The sequence below is a fragment of the Poecilia latipinna genome, unplaced genomic scaffold (genome assembly GCF_001443285.1).
Source record: "Poecilia latipinna isolate Pla-1442-1.1 unplaced genomic scaffold, P_latipinna-1.0 Scaffold60, whole genome shotgun sequence".
Lineage (NCBI taxonomy): Eukaryota > Metazoa > Chordata > Actinopteri > Cyprinodontiformes > Poeciliidae > Poecilia > Poecilia latipinna.
In genome coordinates, this window is record NW_015112676.1 from 313,494 (window position 1) to 328,437 (window position 14,944).

A 14,944-nucleotide genomic window follows, 5' to 3' on the forward strand; every position below is an offset into this window, starting at 1 on the left:
AGATTAATTAAATGAGCTTATTCCTGGAAATGAGTCAGAGCTGTGTCAGAAGAGTCATACCAAAACCAATGGAACTTTGCGATTACCCCATAACTCCTCCAGTTGCATGGTCGCAATTCAATTCAAATTCAGATCTACTTTATTGATCCCAAAGGGAGGTTAAATAAATAGATTAGAAGGAGATTATTCTATTTTAATTTTGTATTCAAATGTTATATTAACATCAGTCTGAAGAATGAATTCTTGACATTTCCAACGAAAATGATAAACCATTCGAGGAGCTTCATCTGTGAGTAAAATTTATTCAGAATGAACACTTCAATTGTTTTGCAAGAAGTGTAACTTCAGTGATTCTTGATTCTTGTTATAATCAGTGTCATCTACAGACTGCAGCGGCAGGCAAGTTATTCTCTTTTCACTTAGCTCAGACACAGAGAAAGAAAAATCAGCTAAAATCATGTTAAACTTTAGTTTAAACACGATTCTCTGACCAAAAGTGATTTTCAGACTTCTACTGTGGCTTTGTATTGACAGAGGATGGATATGAAGTAAAAACCATTACATTATAATGCTCACCAACAGCCACTGCAGTACCTCAGTGGTCTGGCTATTTACTTGCTGCTGCAAGTGTCAATAGAACTTTATCGATTATAAGACTGCAATAAAGTTAGCATATTTTTTATCGACTGTCACAAATGTATGGGGAGGGGCACAGTGGAGTAACTGATAACACTATTGTCTGCAGCAACAACTGGTATGTTAAGGTCTTTGGTTTAGAGACAACTTCTCTAGAGATTGTTAACTAGTCTGGCTGAATTTATTTAAAAAAAAAGACTAAATATGTTACATCTGACTTGTCTTGACTGATAAATGCAGTTTTGCATAATAACCAAAGCCTATTAATGATTTGTAGTATAAAACCTTTATTTAAAAAAATGCTCCAGATGTACCGGCTCAATATACTGTAAAAATAAAAGACGTCCCATAGTGCTGTACTGGTTTGCATTATACTGCAGGGTGTGTCTTATGTTTTGCTTCCTCTGCTGTAGAACAGCAAGATAGCCAGACAGTGCAGATAAATCTGTAGTACACACTCAAAAGGAAGCCCATTTTCCTCTCTTTTATCTCAGACTTGTCACCACGCTACTTGTAACAATACAGCCTTAGAAATCCTAATGTAATTTTTTGTTTTTGTTTGGTCTTGGTTTCATTCTTTGTTTTTTTTTTGTTTTTTTGTTTTTTTGGTAAATTCTCTGGGTTTTATTTTAAGCTGATGTAAACTGGACGGGTTTGATACGTAAACCATGCAGCCTAACTCAATCTGCCAATCATTTGTGTAATTTGTGTGAAAGGGTTTTACATGGTGAGTTTGTTACAAAAAAAAAAAAAGGCTCGGCTGATATGTTGTGCAAAATAACGATGGAACGCCGAGCGCCAAGAACAGATTCAAGCAATGGTACAGTAACAAGAAATACCAATAGATGTTCATTTTTGCGAAAATAAAAAATAAAAATAAACTGCCTGTGACTCATGTACAGCGATAGCCCATCGCTATATTTTGATAACGCGTCATCATCCTTATGCGCTGCTCACTTCCTGTTTTAAAGAGGTGCAAATTATTCACAGATTTCAATGGTTCTGATATGATAACATTTGTCCTGTAAAAGGAGGCTCTACAGCAGTGAAATACATATCGTATTTTTGCATAAGCTGAAGGATATATTGTCTTGAGTTTGCCCAGAGGTTTCCTTCCAGTGGGGCAAAAACCTCAAAAGACACCAGCCATCCTGATCAGACACCAAAACAACAGTAGACCCTTTTGATGTGACGGAGCAGGAACTCTAATTTAAGCTCCACCAGATGACAGATTTGTCGTAGGCTGGAGACAAATGATCAGATTTTTTTTTTGTGTCCATCGTTACCCATAATTCCCAGTTGGGAAAATACACAATCAGTCTGGATAGGACACAACATCAGCTGCAGGTGGTTTTGTTTCAAACCTTTTTTTTTTTTTTTTGTAACTATACGACCATAAACTCAAAACTACAGGGGCTACAGCACAAACTATAACCCAACTTTATAAATTACTGTATCAAACTCAGCAAAACGCATAGTGATAATAGAGATAAGCAAAAAACAAAACACACACAGTAGAGAGAATTACATCTAAAATAAATAACGAGATGCATTTTTTTAAGTATAAAAAGAAAGCTCGGCATCCTCTTAAATTAAAAAGTTTCATCAAATTCTAAAGTAAAACAGGTTATTTCACCAGTGACTTAGTTCGGATTTAGTTTTCAAAGAATCGACATCGTCTTGTAGGTGGAAACTCAAAACAGTCAACTGGTGTATTAAGTTAGACCTTTGCTTTAGTTGGTTTGACAAACCCTGAAGTCTGGGATGCAGGTGCAGTTAAGTGTCTGATTCTCTTTTTTTTTTCAGTTGTGAAACAAAACAAAAAAAACAAACAGCAAAAACCTGTTAGTTCAAACTCCAAGTGTTTGCAAAATCTGTGAAGACTGGGAAAGTTGTGTACCCAGATTGAGTTTCTGTTTTTTTTTTTTGTTTTTTTTTTTGGTCTCGTCTCTTTCTCGTTCACACACCGACACTGAGGTGATGCTGGGATATTAACAGCACAATATTCACGCTGGCTTCACTTTTAACTCCACCTCATCTGCAACTTATTTGTCCAAGAAGGACTATAGACACTACCATTGTTGATTCGATCTAACTGTAGCATATTAATGTTTATTAGGATGCTGTATTTTTTATTTTTTTATAAATCTCAACCTATTTTTGTTAAAGCAACCCAATCATTAAAATGTATTTGACCTATACGTAGTGTCATATTTTGGTAGATGTTAGCATAAAATAGTAGCTTGTAGCTTTACAATCAATATATATTCAATGATGGTAGTGTAAGCAGAGATTTCCTGTGGGGATAATCCCACTCAAAGTGAAAGTGGGTTATATTAACGGTGTTACATTCCAGCACTGAGGCTGGGTAAATAAAGCGGCCCTTTAAGAATGTATTGGAGCAACACTAAAATGCACAGTATCCTACTGAAAACAGGCCAGTCTCCTATGCAGCGCCTTCAATGCTGCTCTTTAATCTTTTTTTTTCCTCCCTCCACCTCGCTCACATCGACCATGATGCTACAGTGTGAGATAAAACGCGCTGACGCCCAGCTGCCAATAAATGAGCAACCTTAGACCCCCGGTTACATAAGGAGGTACTGCAGGCGATTCCAAACGCTAAAAACAGAGTCGCGGCGTTATTAGTCTCAGTCCGTGATTTTTTTTTCTTTTTTTGGCGGGGGGGTTTGGGGGTTTAGTCAACAGCACGGATCCATCGCTGATGCTGGGACCGAGCGGCCTTTCATCACGCACAACAAAAACACGCACAGCAGCAGCGGCGGAGGCGGAGCGGCAAGATTTGTTCTCGGTTAGGAAAGGTGAGGGAGTGAAAAAAAATATATATAGAGAGAGAGAGAGGGAAAAAAAGAGAGGCTACATACCCAAAACACGAAGGAGTAGACGATAAGGAGCGTTTTAAGGCAGGTGATGACCGGTTTGGTCTCCATTATGGTGCTGTGTCGGATCGAGCCGCTGTGGCGATAATAACAGGAGCGGAAAAAAACAGAAACGTCTCCGCGGCTGGTCGCGCTGCGCTGCGTCCTTCGCGGATGCGGCCGCACGGCGTCACTGTTCGCCCGCAGGTTGCGCCGTTAGTTTCTATGCAGCATCAAACAGCTCTTTCCTCCCCCTCACACCCCACCGACACTGTGGAGACAAATATGGTCCCTATTGTGGAAGCATGGAGTTTGTTGAGCGGCGGAGGAACATATAGATCCTCTACTTCATTGAAAACACCCCTATGCGCACTAGCGAGGTTCTGTAGGTTACATTAAAATAAATAAATAAAAAATAAAAATAACCCACGCGTTCAGAACAAATATATATATGTATATATATATATATATATATATATATATTTGTATATATATATATATATTTCGTTTCGTCACATTTTCCAAACACGTTCAAACCAATCAGTTTACACTCTGTCACTTAAATCTCTGTGTTAAACCTGAAACAGTTGAAAAAAATAATAATCATAAAGACAATGCTTTTATTACATGTAAATATGCATTATGGTTTTGAACTGCAAACGTGTTTTGTCAAATGAATGTTAATTTCAAATCATTTTATTTCCCCTTAAACTAGAAGACATGAAAAAGCCAAATCGAGAGTCCACCACCCTTGAACTTTTGCATATTTTGTCCCTTTACAATAACAAAATCCCATTCATTTATTGGTATTTTAAGTGACCAACAAAGTAGTGCATTTCTGTGAACCTAAGTGGGGAGAAACTGATGCATACTTTGATCCATGATTTTATGAATGAAACTGGAAAATCTGTGCTGTGCATTAGTGTTCAGTCCCCTTCGCACCAATACCCAAAATAAGATTCAGTGGGGAAAAACTCTAAAAAACTCTTTAGAAGTGATCTAAGTAGTAATTAGAGTCCAAACTGTGTGCAATGTTATCCCAGTTTAAATATTGCTGTTCTATAAAAGCTTCTTTGGTTCATTGCCATGAACACACTGTGTGCTTTGTGACTTACGGTAGCGATAGCATCATGCTGTGGGGATGTTATTCTTCGGCAGAGACAGGGAAGCTGTCAAGAGTTAATACGAAGATGGTGCATATGTTTTTATACCGAATGACTGAATATAGAAAAGCAGATATGAACAAAGAGATGAAAGACAACATAAGAGCAGAATATTTGCTATTGTAGAACGCAGCAATAAAAAATACCAAAACGTCAGGAGAGCAGCTGAAGATAGAGTTCAGTGTTCTTGATGGAATCAGCTAAAACATGAATAATCAGAATTCAGGAAAAAAAAAAAAACAGAGTTCAAGGAAATGTGTAGCATGAATGCATAATTGGCTATCAAGGTTTGCATTAATGTCGAAATTAATTGATCAGGTTTTCATTCCACACATGATGCCATTCCAGTGTGACACAGACTAACATTGCAAACATTAAAACAAAATGTACCAGACTTCTATATCTGTCCTGGCTCCTTGTAAACAGAGGGGAAGAGGTTAAATATTCAGTCTCGTATCAGGCTACAACACAGCATGGCTGTGTAATAAAAGAGTCTGAGTGATCAAGTGGCTTGCATGGCTCCCAGACCAGGTCACTCTACGTTACATTATTCATTTGACTCGTATGACTCATGAAAGTATTTCTCTAACCCAAAGTTTATGATATACACACATTTCTATTAACAACTGAGCTGCCGCCTGTTCAACAACTGTGATATGAAAATCTAAAAACATACTTGTTGACTTTAAGCAACCAATACCCAAAATTAAATACTACACCCAATGTTATAGAACCAGGAAAACCTGTCCTATTTCTATTTTAATTCAAGGCAAGTTTATTTGTAAAACAGTTTAAGCTGGTGATGGTCAGGACTCTCGGCTTCACCGTTTTGGATGAACTGCTTGTCCAGAGACTGATATAGCCTACTAAAAATAAACTAGGTCTATTTTTTGGGATCATATAAATGTCATTTTCAGGAATGAAGCCTTGAGGTACGCCATAGGAGAACTGAAGCAGGTAAGGTTTTAGGTCAAAACAAATTTTTCTTTTTATTTAAAAATGAAAAAAAAAAGTAAGCAAACACATTTGTATGCTCTACATATATTTGTTTGTCCAAATTTAATCTAAACCTGAAGACAAATTAAAAAAAGCTCAACAAAATAATCACAATAAAGCAAACATGTCACTAAAACGCAAGAGTTCAGTCAGTAGTCAACACACGGAAGTTTTAAGAAAATACATTTAAAGTGCTGAATATATATATATATATATATATATATATATACATACACACATACACACACACACATATATATAGACACACAGTTCTTTAAGACAACAATCTTTATGAATGAAGTAAGACTTCATACAAATATGTCAGATTTAAGTTGCTAACAGCAATTTATTACAATACTTGAGTCTGAGTGTTGAATTATGCTACATAAACTTTATGCTTTGTAGAACATCTTGCAAATGCAAAGCTGACCACTTTTTTGTGGGGTTAGTGACAATTTGAACTTTGTTGAAAAAAAATATGTCAACAGTTGCCTTTGCTGTAAAAAGTGACACAGCTTTGTTTGGATGATGAATTGTTAACAGTTTCTTTTTAAAATATTGATTACAATTGTAGATTTATTGTATATCAAGTCATCAGAAGTAAGGTCCGATGCTGTATGCCAGGCTTTTCTTTTTTCCTTTTTAATGAGAGGTGAACAAGATTGAATGTTTCACAAGAACAAATCCACTTTTTCCTATCTGACTATTAGACAACTACTAGATCTTTCTTAGGTCAGAAATGTTTAGCTTAATAATATTGACATCCCTCAGGTTACCCAGGTGGAAGATATCAGAAGTCTTCCTATATAGTGCAAAGGGGTGGGGTAGGGGGAGGGAATGTAAAAAAAAAAAAGAGCAGAAGTGGAGCTTCTCAAAGTTTTTATGAAGCTCTGTCAAAGATGCCAGCCTTCTGATGTGAGCTTCAACATCCCTGATGTGCTTCTTGGCTCACTCTACAGTTCTCCTCCTCTTCAAAGCCTTTACACTTCAAAGCTGGGAATTCTCTTTTCAACCCTCTGGTCCAACTGTGCGAGTTTGCATCTATTCTCTATACGGAGCCAAACTCTGCCATCCAGGATTCGTATTTTTCCAGGTCTGCGGCAGAGACGGATTTTGAGATCTTCTTCAGAGTCGTAGTGAAATCCTCCATGGTGACGGGCATCTGCAGCTCGTCTTTAGACAGGGCTCGTATCTCCTCCGGGCTCAGGCCTTGGATTCGACGACGCATGGCCATCATGGATGCATCTCTGATGCAGACACGGCAGAAAAGATGGTTACCAGATATCCGGGAACTCAAGTGTTTTAATAGTTAAATGTTCAGAAATAAGATGGGGCGGTTTCTATGAAGAAATGCTGCCTAAAGCTAGACGCTGTTCCTAGATGAAGTACTCAAGGTCACTAAAGCAATGATTGAAGAAATGAACAGATAGTTTCAGAACAGAACATTCCTGAAATCCCCTGCAGAGCTTTTGCAAAACAAATCCACAGACCAAGAGAAAACTAAATCTATTTACATAATATTAATTTCCGAAAATGGAAAAGAGAGATGCGAGAGTGGTGCCCCTCTCCCATCTGTTGCTTGGAACTGCCAGTTGCATGGTTTAATGACAACTTTTTTTACCATTTCCTTTTTTACAAGAAAATTTGGCTGTTCTGAAGTTTTCCGATCGGAAAGAAACACAAGTAATAGAAATATTCCGAGAAATGAGTTCCTAAAAAATATTTTGTTTTTGCATAAAAATAAGTTTTATCGCTTAGTATTAATAACAGGACTTTTACTTCAGTAGCAGTAGGAACAATTTCTGCTTTTCTGTTTTAAATAAAACTTTGTAGATAATTAAACATTTTTGCTGAATTGTTTTTTTTTTTTTTTTTTTGGTAAACCCTGAAGCTGTGACTCACAAAGGCACAGCTGGTCCTTAAGAGATAAGAATTTAAAATAGAATAAATGCTGGTATATTAAGGTTAACTTATATTAACTACTATGGAAAAAAATCAAATAACTAAATTTATTTGTGATTGGTTTCCAACATAAAGCAGAGAATTGCAAAAAAAAAAGAAAAAAAAAGAACAGTCTGGTTACATGATTCTGAGTGCTGGACTCACCTTGGGTCAGTCACATCATATTACGAATCCTTAATGTGATTTACCGAGTTCTGTTGCATAAAGAGTTATGTGTTGTTGTTTTTTTTCTTTTAATCAAGAATTTTAAACAAGTTGTATTTTTATTGGGATTTTACATGGGAACTAGGTCAACACAATGAAATGGAAAAATTGTGAAATGGATTCAATGTTTTCAACATATTTTTACACCTAAATATCACAAAACTGTGTGGTGCATTTCTAGTCAGGCTTCACAACTAGAGAGTGAAACTTGGCCATTTGTTTTGCGTAAATCAGCTCGAGTTCAGTCACACAGGATAAAGAACCTCTGTGAACATCAATTTTCCAAGTCCCGTCTCAGATTAGATTATGAGTTAGATTCGCCCTGAAGCTCTGGCTTCATGTTTAACCTTGTTGTATTATCAGAAAGTTAGCCTCTGTCCCAGCCTCAAGTCATATGCAGCCTCTAACTGATCAGTTTTAATGTCCTTGCTGATAAATGCCAACACCACTGTGTGCGAACACGTTTTACAACTGTTTTAAAGAAGGTTCTGAATACCTGAGGATGAAGTTTAAGACAGCATTCACATTGCTGTGTATTCTACAAAACGGATCTTCAATTGTAACATCTGATCACGTTGTCCCGAGTACGCACAAACCTGCAGACGTTGGTGATGTCCGCTCCCGAGTATCCCTCGATCTTTTCCGCTATGAGGTCAAGGTTGACGTCAGGAGCCAACTCCACCTCCCTCAGGTTGATCTTTAAAAGCTCCACACGGCCCACGGCTACATGCGGACAGAACGGGTCAGACGTTAAGGCGAGGCTTCAAGAGGGAACGGATCCATCAGTATGCATCGTCCTCGTCTTGCGTGGAAACGAGTTGGACGGCGGTGGCTTGAAAGGTCACCTGTGGGCAACGGGATGTAGATCCGCTTCTCCAGCCGTCGCCGCAACGCCTCGTCGATGTCCCAGGGGAAGTTCGTGGCGGCGAGCACCATCACCATTTTAGAGGGGTCATCGTTTTCCAAGGCTCCGCCAACACCTGAAAAGCTCGCAGAATTACTTTGGAAAAACTAGTTTTACCAAAGTAATTCTAATTCTAAAAGTATAAAAGCCCACATTGTGGCAGGTTATATACTTTGAATTCTTATTTTTATTCTTGGCTGATCCACTCAATCAGCAACCTCCCCCCCTGTGGTCCACTAACCGTCCATCTGAATCAGAAGTTCTGATTTAACACGCCGGCTGGCTTCGTGTTCGTCTGACGTCCCTCTTCTGCCACAGATGGAGTCAATTTCATCGATGAAGATGGTTGTTGGAGCGTAGAATCTAGCCTAAGGAGAAAAAAAAAAGATGAAAACATATTTTTAAACATGCAGGTAAACAAAGAGACAGGTTGGAAATGTTTAATATTCCAGCCAGGAAAGCAGTCTGCAGAAACACTCACCATTTCAAACAGCAGACGGACAAGTTTCTCTGACTCGCCCCTGTATTTGGAGGTGAGTGTGGAGGAGGACACGTTGAAGAAAGTAGTCCCACATTCTGTGGCCACGGCTTTGGCTAACATTGTCTTTCCAGTTCCCGGAGGGCCAACCATTAGTACGCCCTGAGGAGAACGGTGTAAAAAAAGAAAATAATCAGATAAGACTGTTGCAGGTAATTGAAGGTAGCTGATCGGCAGTCCTCTGGGAGGATCTACAATCCAGGGCTGGGTGCCTGAGGACGACTCCTAAACGTAAATGTTATGAAGGGATATTTATTGTTGCCTTTTTTATTGTTTCACTGGTAATAAAATAATTTTTTCCATGGAACGTATTGTAAAAATAAGGATTTCAATCTACGTCTCGCGCACAGCAGACAGTCACTAGCTGAATATTTATCTCTTTTAAGCCACCTGTCTAATTTTTCCACCGTCTACAAACTTGCACAATTATTTGCATTTGCTACTTTATTTGGGTTATGGAGACATATTGCATGGTTAAATTTGGTTAAGAAATTTTAATTATTCTGTTTAATTGTGTTGGTTTGTCCCTCCCCGATTCCAATTTTTTGATTTGATTGGCAAGACAAAACAAAGAAATCACCTTGAAATCCTCCATCTGTGGCACTGTGTCCAAGAGTTTGGTCACCCAGAATAAAACTGTCTTGTTGAAAGTACTCATAGACCACAATTAGGGATTTTAAAACAAAAAACAAAATAAATATCAAGAAAAAGCTGTATTCTGATAAGATAAGATAACTGTTTAACTGCATCTGAAATGCCTACCGCATATAGGAAAAAAATATTAGATTTTACATATTAAGACTATACAGGAAGTGTTCTAGTTCATTTGTACGTATTGAAGTCTTAAAATTCTAGCCATATGTAAGATTTCCAGGGTAAAACACTAAAAACGGAAAAGACTATCAGCATAAAGGTTATAAACTCTAAGGACAAATATGGCTGAATGTTAAAACTAATGACACTTACTTTCCTTCTGAACTAACATTTTGCTCCATTTGCAGCATTCTAAGAGAAATAAGCACCACTTTGTTTTCAGCCTGAAATGCTTACGTATGCGTGCATACAGTAGAAAAACGATAAGAACTGAGCTCTTGTAAAACACAGTAGTGTTGACTCTCAAATGGCAGGCCTGAAGGGAAAAGGTCTCACATGATGAGGCTAAAGAGAGGCCGACAAATAAGATGACGACAGGGAGAAAAGATGGGGGTTCAAACAATTTTGATAAATTACAAGAAAATAGATTAAAGCAAAGAAGTTGGGCACAGCACATCTAAACAGAGCCAATCCACTCATCTCATACATGTCTGACATTAATAAGTATTTAGAACTGTGTGAACACATCATGCACGAACAAATTCATTCATAAACCTAAAACATTTTCAAAAATTGTATGTGATGAACCTAAAAACACAAAGTAGTGTACATTTTACAAAGGTAGAAAATGATACATAAACCTTTTTGCCAAAAATATGAAAAGAATGTCAAATTCATCTCTGAATGTTGACTCGATGCTTTGCAGAACCAGCTTTCACTGCAAGTCTTTTGGAGAATGTCCACTGACTTTGAGGCTAATATTTTGCAACTCATTTTATTTAGGCATATCAATCTAATGGGGAAAGATCAATAGAAATCCATGTCACATCTTTCAGATTTTTACTGGTAACAAAATAATATAAACTGAAATGAAAACATACACATTTTTTTTTTAAATTCTAAAGGGGTATCAATATTTTTGACGGTGCAGCAGACCTACCTTCCACGGTCGACGAATTCCCTTGAAAAAGTCAGGCATCCACATGGGCAGCACTACAGCCTCTCTCAGAAGCTTCTTAGCGTCTTCCAAATCAGCAATATCATCCCTACAAATCACAGAAAAAAATAGTCAGAGAGCAGAACAAAACAAAAAAAAAATCGATCAAAATAGCAAAACACGTAAAGAAGTACACACGAAACCCACCAGTGTACATTAGGATTGCGGGAGACAATGTCTCTCTCTAGTGAGTCCACCAAGTCGCTGTCATACCCAGTACCATCAAACTTCTTCTGCTCTCCTTCCGCCAATGGGTCCACTTTCTTACCCTGCTGAAAAAACAAATGTTTCCTTTAGCGCCCTATGTTAATTTACTGGTCAACCAAAACATGAGCAACAGCAGCTGTCAGACCTTATCATCTTTGGCCTTTGCGGCCCTGTTGGCCTGCCGCTCTGCTTTGGGGTTGGTCTGAGCGCGTCCTCCTGCTCCTCGGTGCTGCACGCCAGGAGATTCCTTCCTGTGCTGCTTTATTGCGCTGTTAGGCCTCTTCACCACAACAGGATTCCTGCAAATACACAGACGGTTAAACATACCAACGATCATTTCTGATAGGCGAACAGTGGCAATAATAATAGACAGGAAATCACCCCCCAACGTTCAAAACCAGATCTGTAAGTGGAATAGTGATGTAGTGGAGGCTGTAGAGATAAAACCCGACTATGCAAAATCACACCCTGTGGAGTTTAGTGTGTCGTTTTGTCACACAGCCAATTCAGGTACAACATCACTCGCCTGTGTTCCACTGGGATGGGTGGGGGCCAAACTGCCGGGTCCTCTGGCCGCTCCAGAGGGACAAGGATGTCGACTGGCTTCTCGGACTTGAAGCTCTCAAGTGTTCCCATAATGCTTTTCACCTGCTCATATTCCTCTGTCAGTTCCTGTCTGAGCTGCTCACACACAGAAGGAAGGAGATCATTTATTTTAACTTAATCTTAAGATTAAGTTAAAATAAAAACAAAAAAAAACAGCCTCTAATGTTTGTAGGCGTTCATTTTAAAGTTGCAGTGTTTCAAGAAACACTTTAATGTTTGGACAAGTGAAGTTTAATTTACAGATTCAGGAATATTAGCAACATATGATTTGAACACTTGACAGTTGGAAAAAAAAAGCTACCGACAAAGACAACCTCTACCTATGGTTGTCAAGTCCAAATAATTTTTAAGGTTAGTACAAATACATAAACTGTGAAGAAATGGACAACAATGAGTCACGATCAGTTCCATTTACATCAAGTTAAAACAGAACAAGTCAGGGAACGACATCCAACCCAACTTAACTGGTCGAGTTTGAAAACCAGTTGAGTTTGCTAATTGATAAGATGAGTTACCATTCTAATAAATATTAGCAGTTTAAGCCAATACCAATGTGTTTCTCTACTGTTTGCCACTGTAGCAGCATTGTAACTGATTTGATAAGATGCAAATGATCAGATTATCATTTTTTCCACCAAAGCCATCAGGTAATTGTACATGTCAGGCAGCCATATTGGATTTTGAGGTAGAGGTGAGAATCTTCTGACATTTCCACTAAGAAGTCTAACTTCTAGTGGCATTTTTGTTCATTTTTCCATCTTAAAAGTCAAAAATTACAACTTCGGAGTAAATATGGGACAGAAACCATTTGTTTTTCTTTTTACGACATAACACAAATAAGTCCATGTCCTATAAGTGGTAATATTTTAAAACGGAAATCTGGGTACAGTATTTACTGAAGTGGTAGCTGTTAGAAAAAGTCTTGAGAATCACTGCTCTGAATGCATCGGTCTTGATCCAAGAGGCCCTGGCGCTGCACTTTTATAGCAACCAATAAGAAAAATCACTTTTTTAGCTTTATGTAATCACAGCTTTCTTCACTCTTCAGATGTTTTCAACAGGGCTGCTACCCACTTGCGTTGAGTGGCTACTGGATGTCTGTCTTGTTTCAGATTCGCAGGGGATGGGGGTGCGGGGGTGGGGTTCAATGCTCTGTTCATGATCTGGGGTCATTTCCTGTTGTGTTGTCCAGCTCTTCAACTGAGAGAGAGTCAAGCACAAGGGACTCTTTTACTCAGCTCAGGGAACTAATTTAAATTCACAATGTTAACAGTTACAGCTTAATCTTCCTCAAGCATTCCTGTATTTTTTTTTACAAATGTTATAAATGTATAGACTTTTTATTATTTAGTTTTATTTTTATTTCAAAATCTTTAGAAAATGTGCATAGAATTAGAAAGAAAAAAAAACATTACAGGGTTCCTGCAGATTTTCCATGTTTTTCAGGCTGAAAACAGCTTGGGCATGTAGCTAAAGTGCAAGTATAAAGGTTCTTCCCTCTTAAATTACTACACACACACATATATATATATATATATATATGTAGTGCTCTTGCTTTAAATATACCCTGCAAATTCCGGAAATGGTAAGGATGAACAGACAGGTGGATTAACATACAGAAGGACAAATTGATGAGAGTTGACAGAAGCAGAACAAGTAAATGGATGGAAGGATAGACACATAAGGACAAGTGTATGTGCTTGGACAGATGGATGGAAAGACGGCTTTATAGGCTGCAATATTGGAAAAACTCCTAGAAACCCAATAACCAGCATGTTAGATGACTTATAATAGAACAAAATATATATCTAGTCTGGCAGTAGTAGTAGTGAAAGAAAAAAAACCTACATTCAAACTATGCAAAAGAAAGGAAAGGAAGTCGTAATCCAAAGTGACTCCTGTGCATTTGTCCTGCTGATCTGCAGTTTATTATCAATGCAAAGTGAAAGGGAAGGTTGACTGACCTGTTGCCATTTAACTTTCAGAGCTGGATCTCTGAGGGACTGAGAGTGCTTGTGGATCTGCTGAATCACGCCTTGGTAGTACACCACGGAGGAGTCATAGTTTCCAAGCAGGGCATACTCACGGCCCTTCTTGGCGTTGTCACATATCTCTGCCAAATTCATGCTTCATAAACAGCTGCAAAGAAAGCAAACAATTTCCTGAATTAACAGCGCGATTTAACAACGAGTTTGCAAATTTTAGCTACTGAAAAGTCCACGGAACTCTACAATAAGTCATTAAATCTCATTAGTGTTAAATGCTCAAAAGATTAAACTAATTATGCAGCTTACTATCAGTTATACAGCAACACCTGCTATATGAAAATAAGCTAGCTGATAACAGAGACACCGATTTGTTTTTCTTTTTTTAACGCGGTGAACAAACAGCTCGGAAAACTACCATAAAAACAATTCAACACCCAAATTACTGTACGAACATATTTGCACCCGCTTTGACGTTAGCTTTGTGCTAATTCGCGGTCAGACGGCAACAGACAAAAACACAAATTCAACTGGCCGCCGTGTGTCAGTAAGCAAACACTCCCCTAATCCTCCCACAGAGCGTTAAACACAAATGCAGACAATGACGAGACACGTACCGTGCATTTAACAATACGTTTTTTGCGAAAGTGTTCTTTACACCTGCACAAAATGCGACTGTTGGTGAGGTAGTTAATGAATTAGCAGTCCAACGTTGAGCAAGGTGTTACCATGGCCGCAGAGAGACGCCGCGTGAAGAACATGGACAGTCTCGGTTACCGCGATGCTTTCACTTGCGCGTTCAAAACATGGTAAAGAAGAGAACACAGTGCATGAATGAGAGATTATCAAGAGAATGGCTAATTGGGAAGACACAAAAAATTTTAAAAATCGATGGAGAAGGTGTATTTACATTAGTATTCCACATGTAACGGGTCTATTCATTTTTAGCGACTGGACTGAATCGAAATAATTATTTTGTACGTGGTTTATTAAACGCCTCATCAGGGCTGTTGCTACGCAAGAGATGGCCGCTGGTCGTCGCTGCAAATAGGTCAAA

The 14,944-nt window shown here is 38.3% G+C and overlaps 1 protein-coding gene across 5 annotated transcripts; it reads right to left on the bottom strand.

The window, feature by feature from the left end:
- Window positions 1–5,993: 5,993 nt before the first annotated feature.
- katnal1 (katanin p60 subunit A-like 1) lies at window positions 5,994–14,682 on the bottom strand. Of its 5 annotated transcripts, none has more exons than XM_015056629.1 (11): window positions 14,548–14,682; window positions 13,867–14,041; window positions 11,823–11,977; window positions 11,442–11,595; window positions 11,237–11,361; window positions 11,033–11,138; window positions 9,223–9,381; window positions 8,983–9,109; window positions 8,683–8,817; window positions 8,434–8,560; window positions 5,994–6,918 (listed from the first exon to the last, which is right to left on the bottom strand). In XM_015056629.1, exons 2-11 carry the CDS (start codon window positions 14,026–14,028, stop codon window positions 6,720–6,722), a joined length of 1,449 nt encoding a protein of 482 aa, XP_014912115.1. In that variant the 5' UTR covers window positions 14,029–14,041; window positions 14,548–14,682; the 3' UTR covers window positions 5,994–6,719. The 5 variants fall into 5 exon arrangements, with proteins under 5 accessions (XP_014912115.1, XP_014912143.1, XP_014912107.1 ...); XM_015056657.1 differs by having other exon boundaries at window positions 11,237–11,358; window positions 14,505–14,682; XM_015056621.1 differs by having other exon boundaries at window positions 14,505–14,682.
- Between the last annotated feature and the right edge of the window lie 262 nt (window positions 14,683–14,944).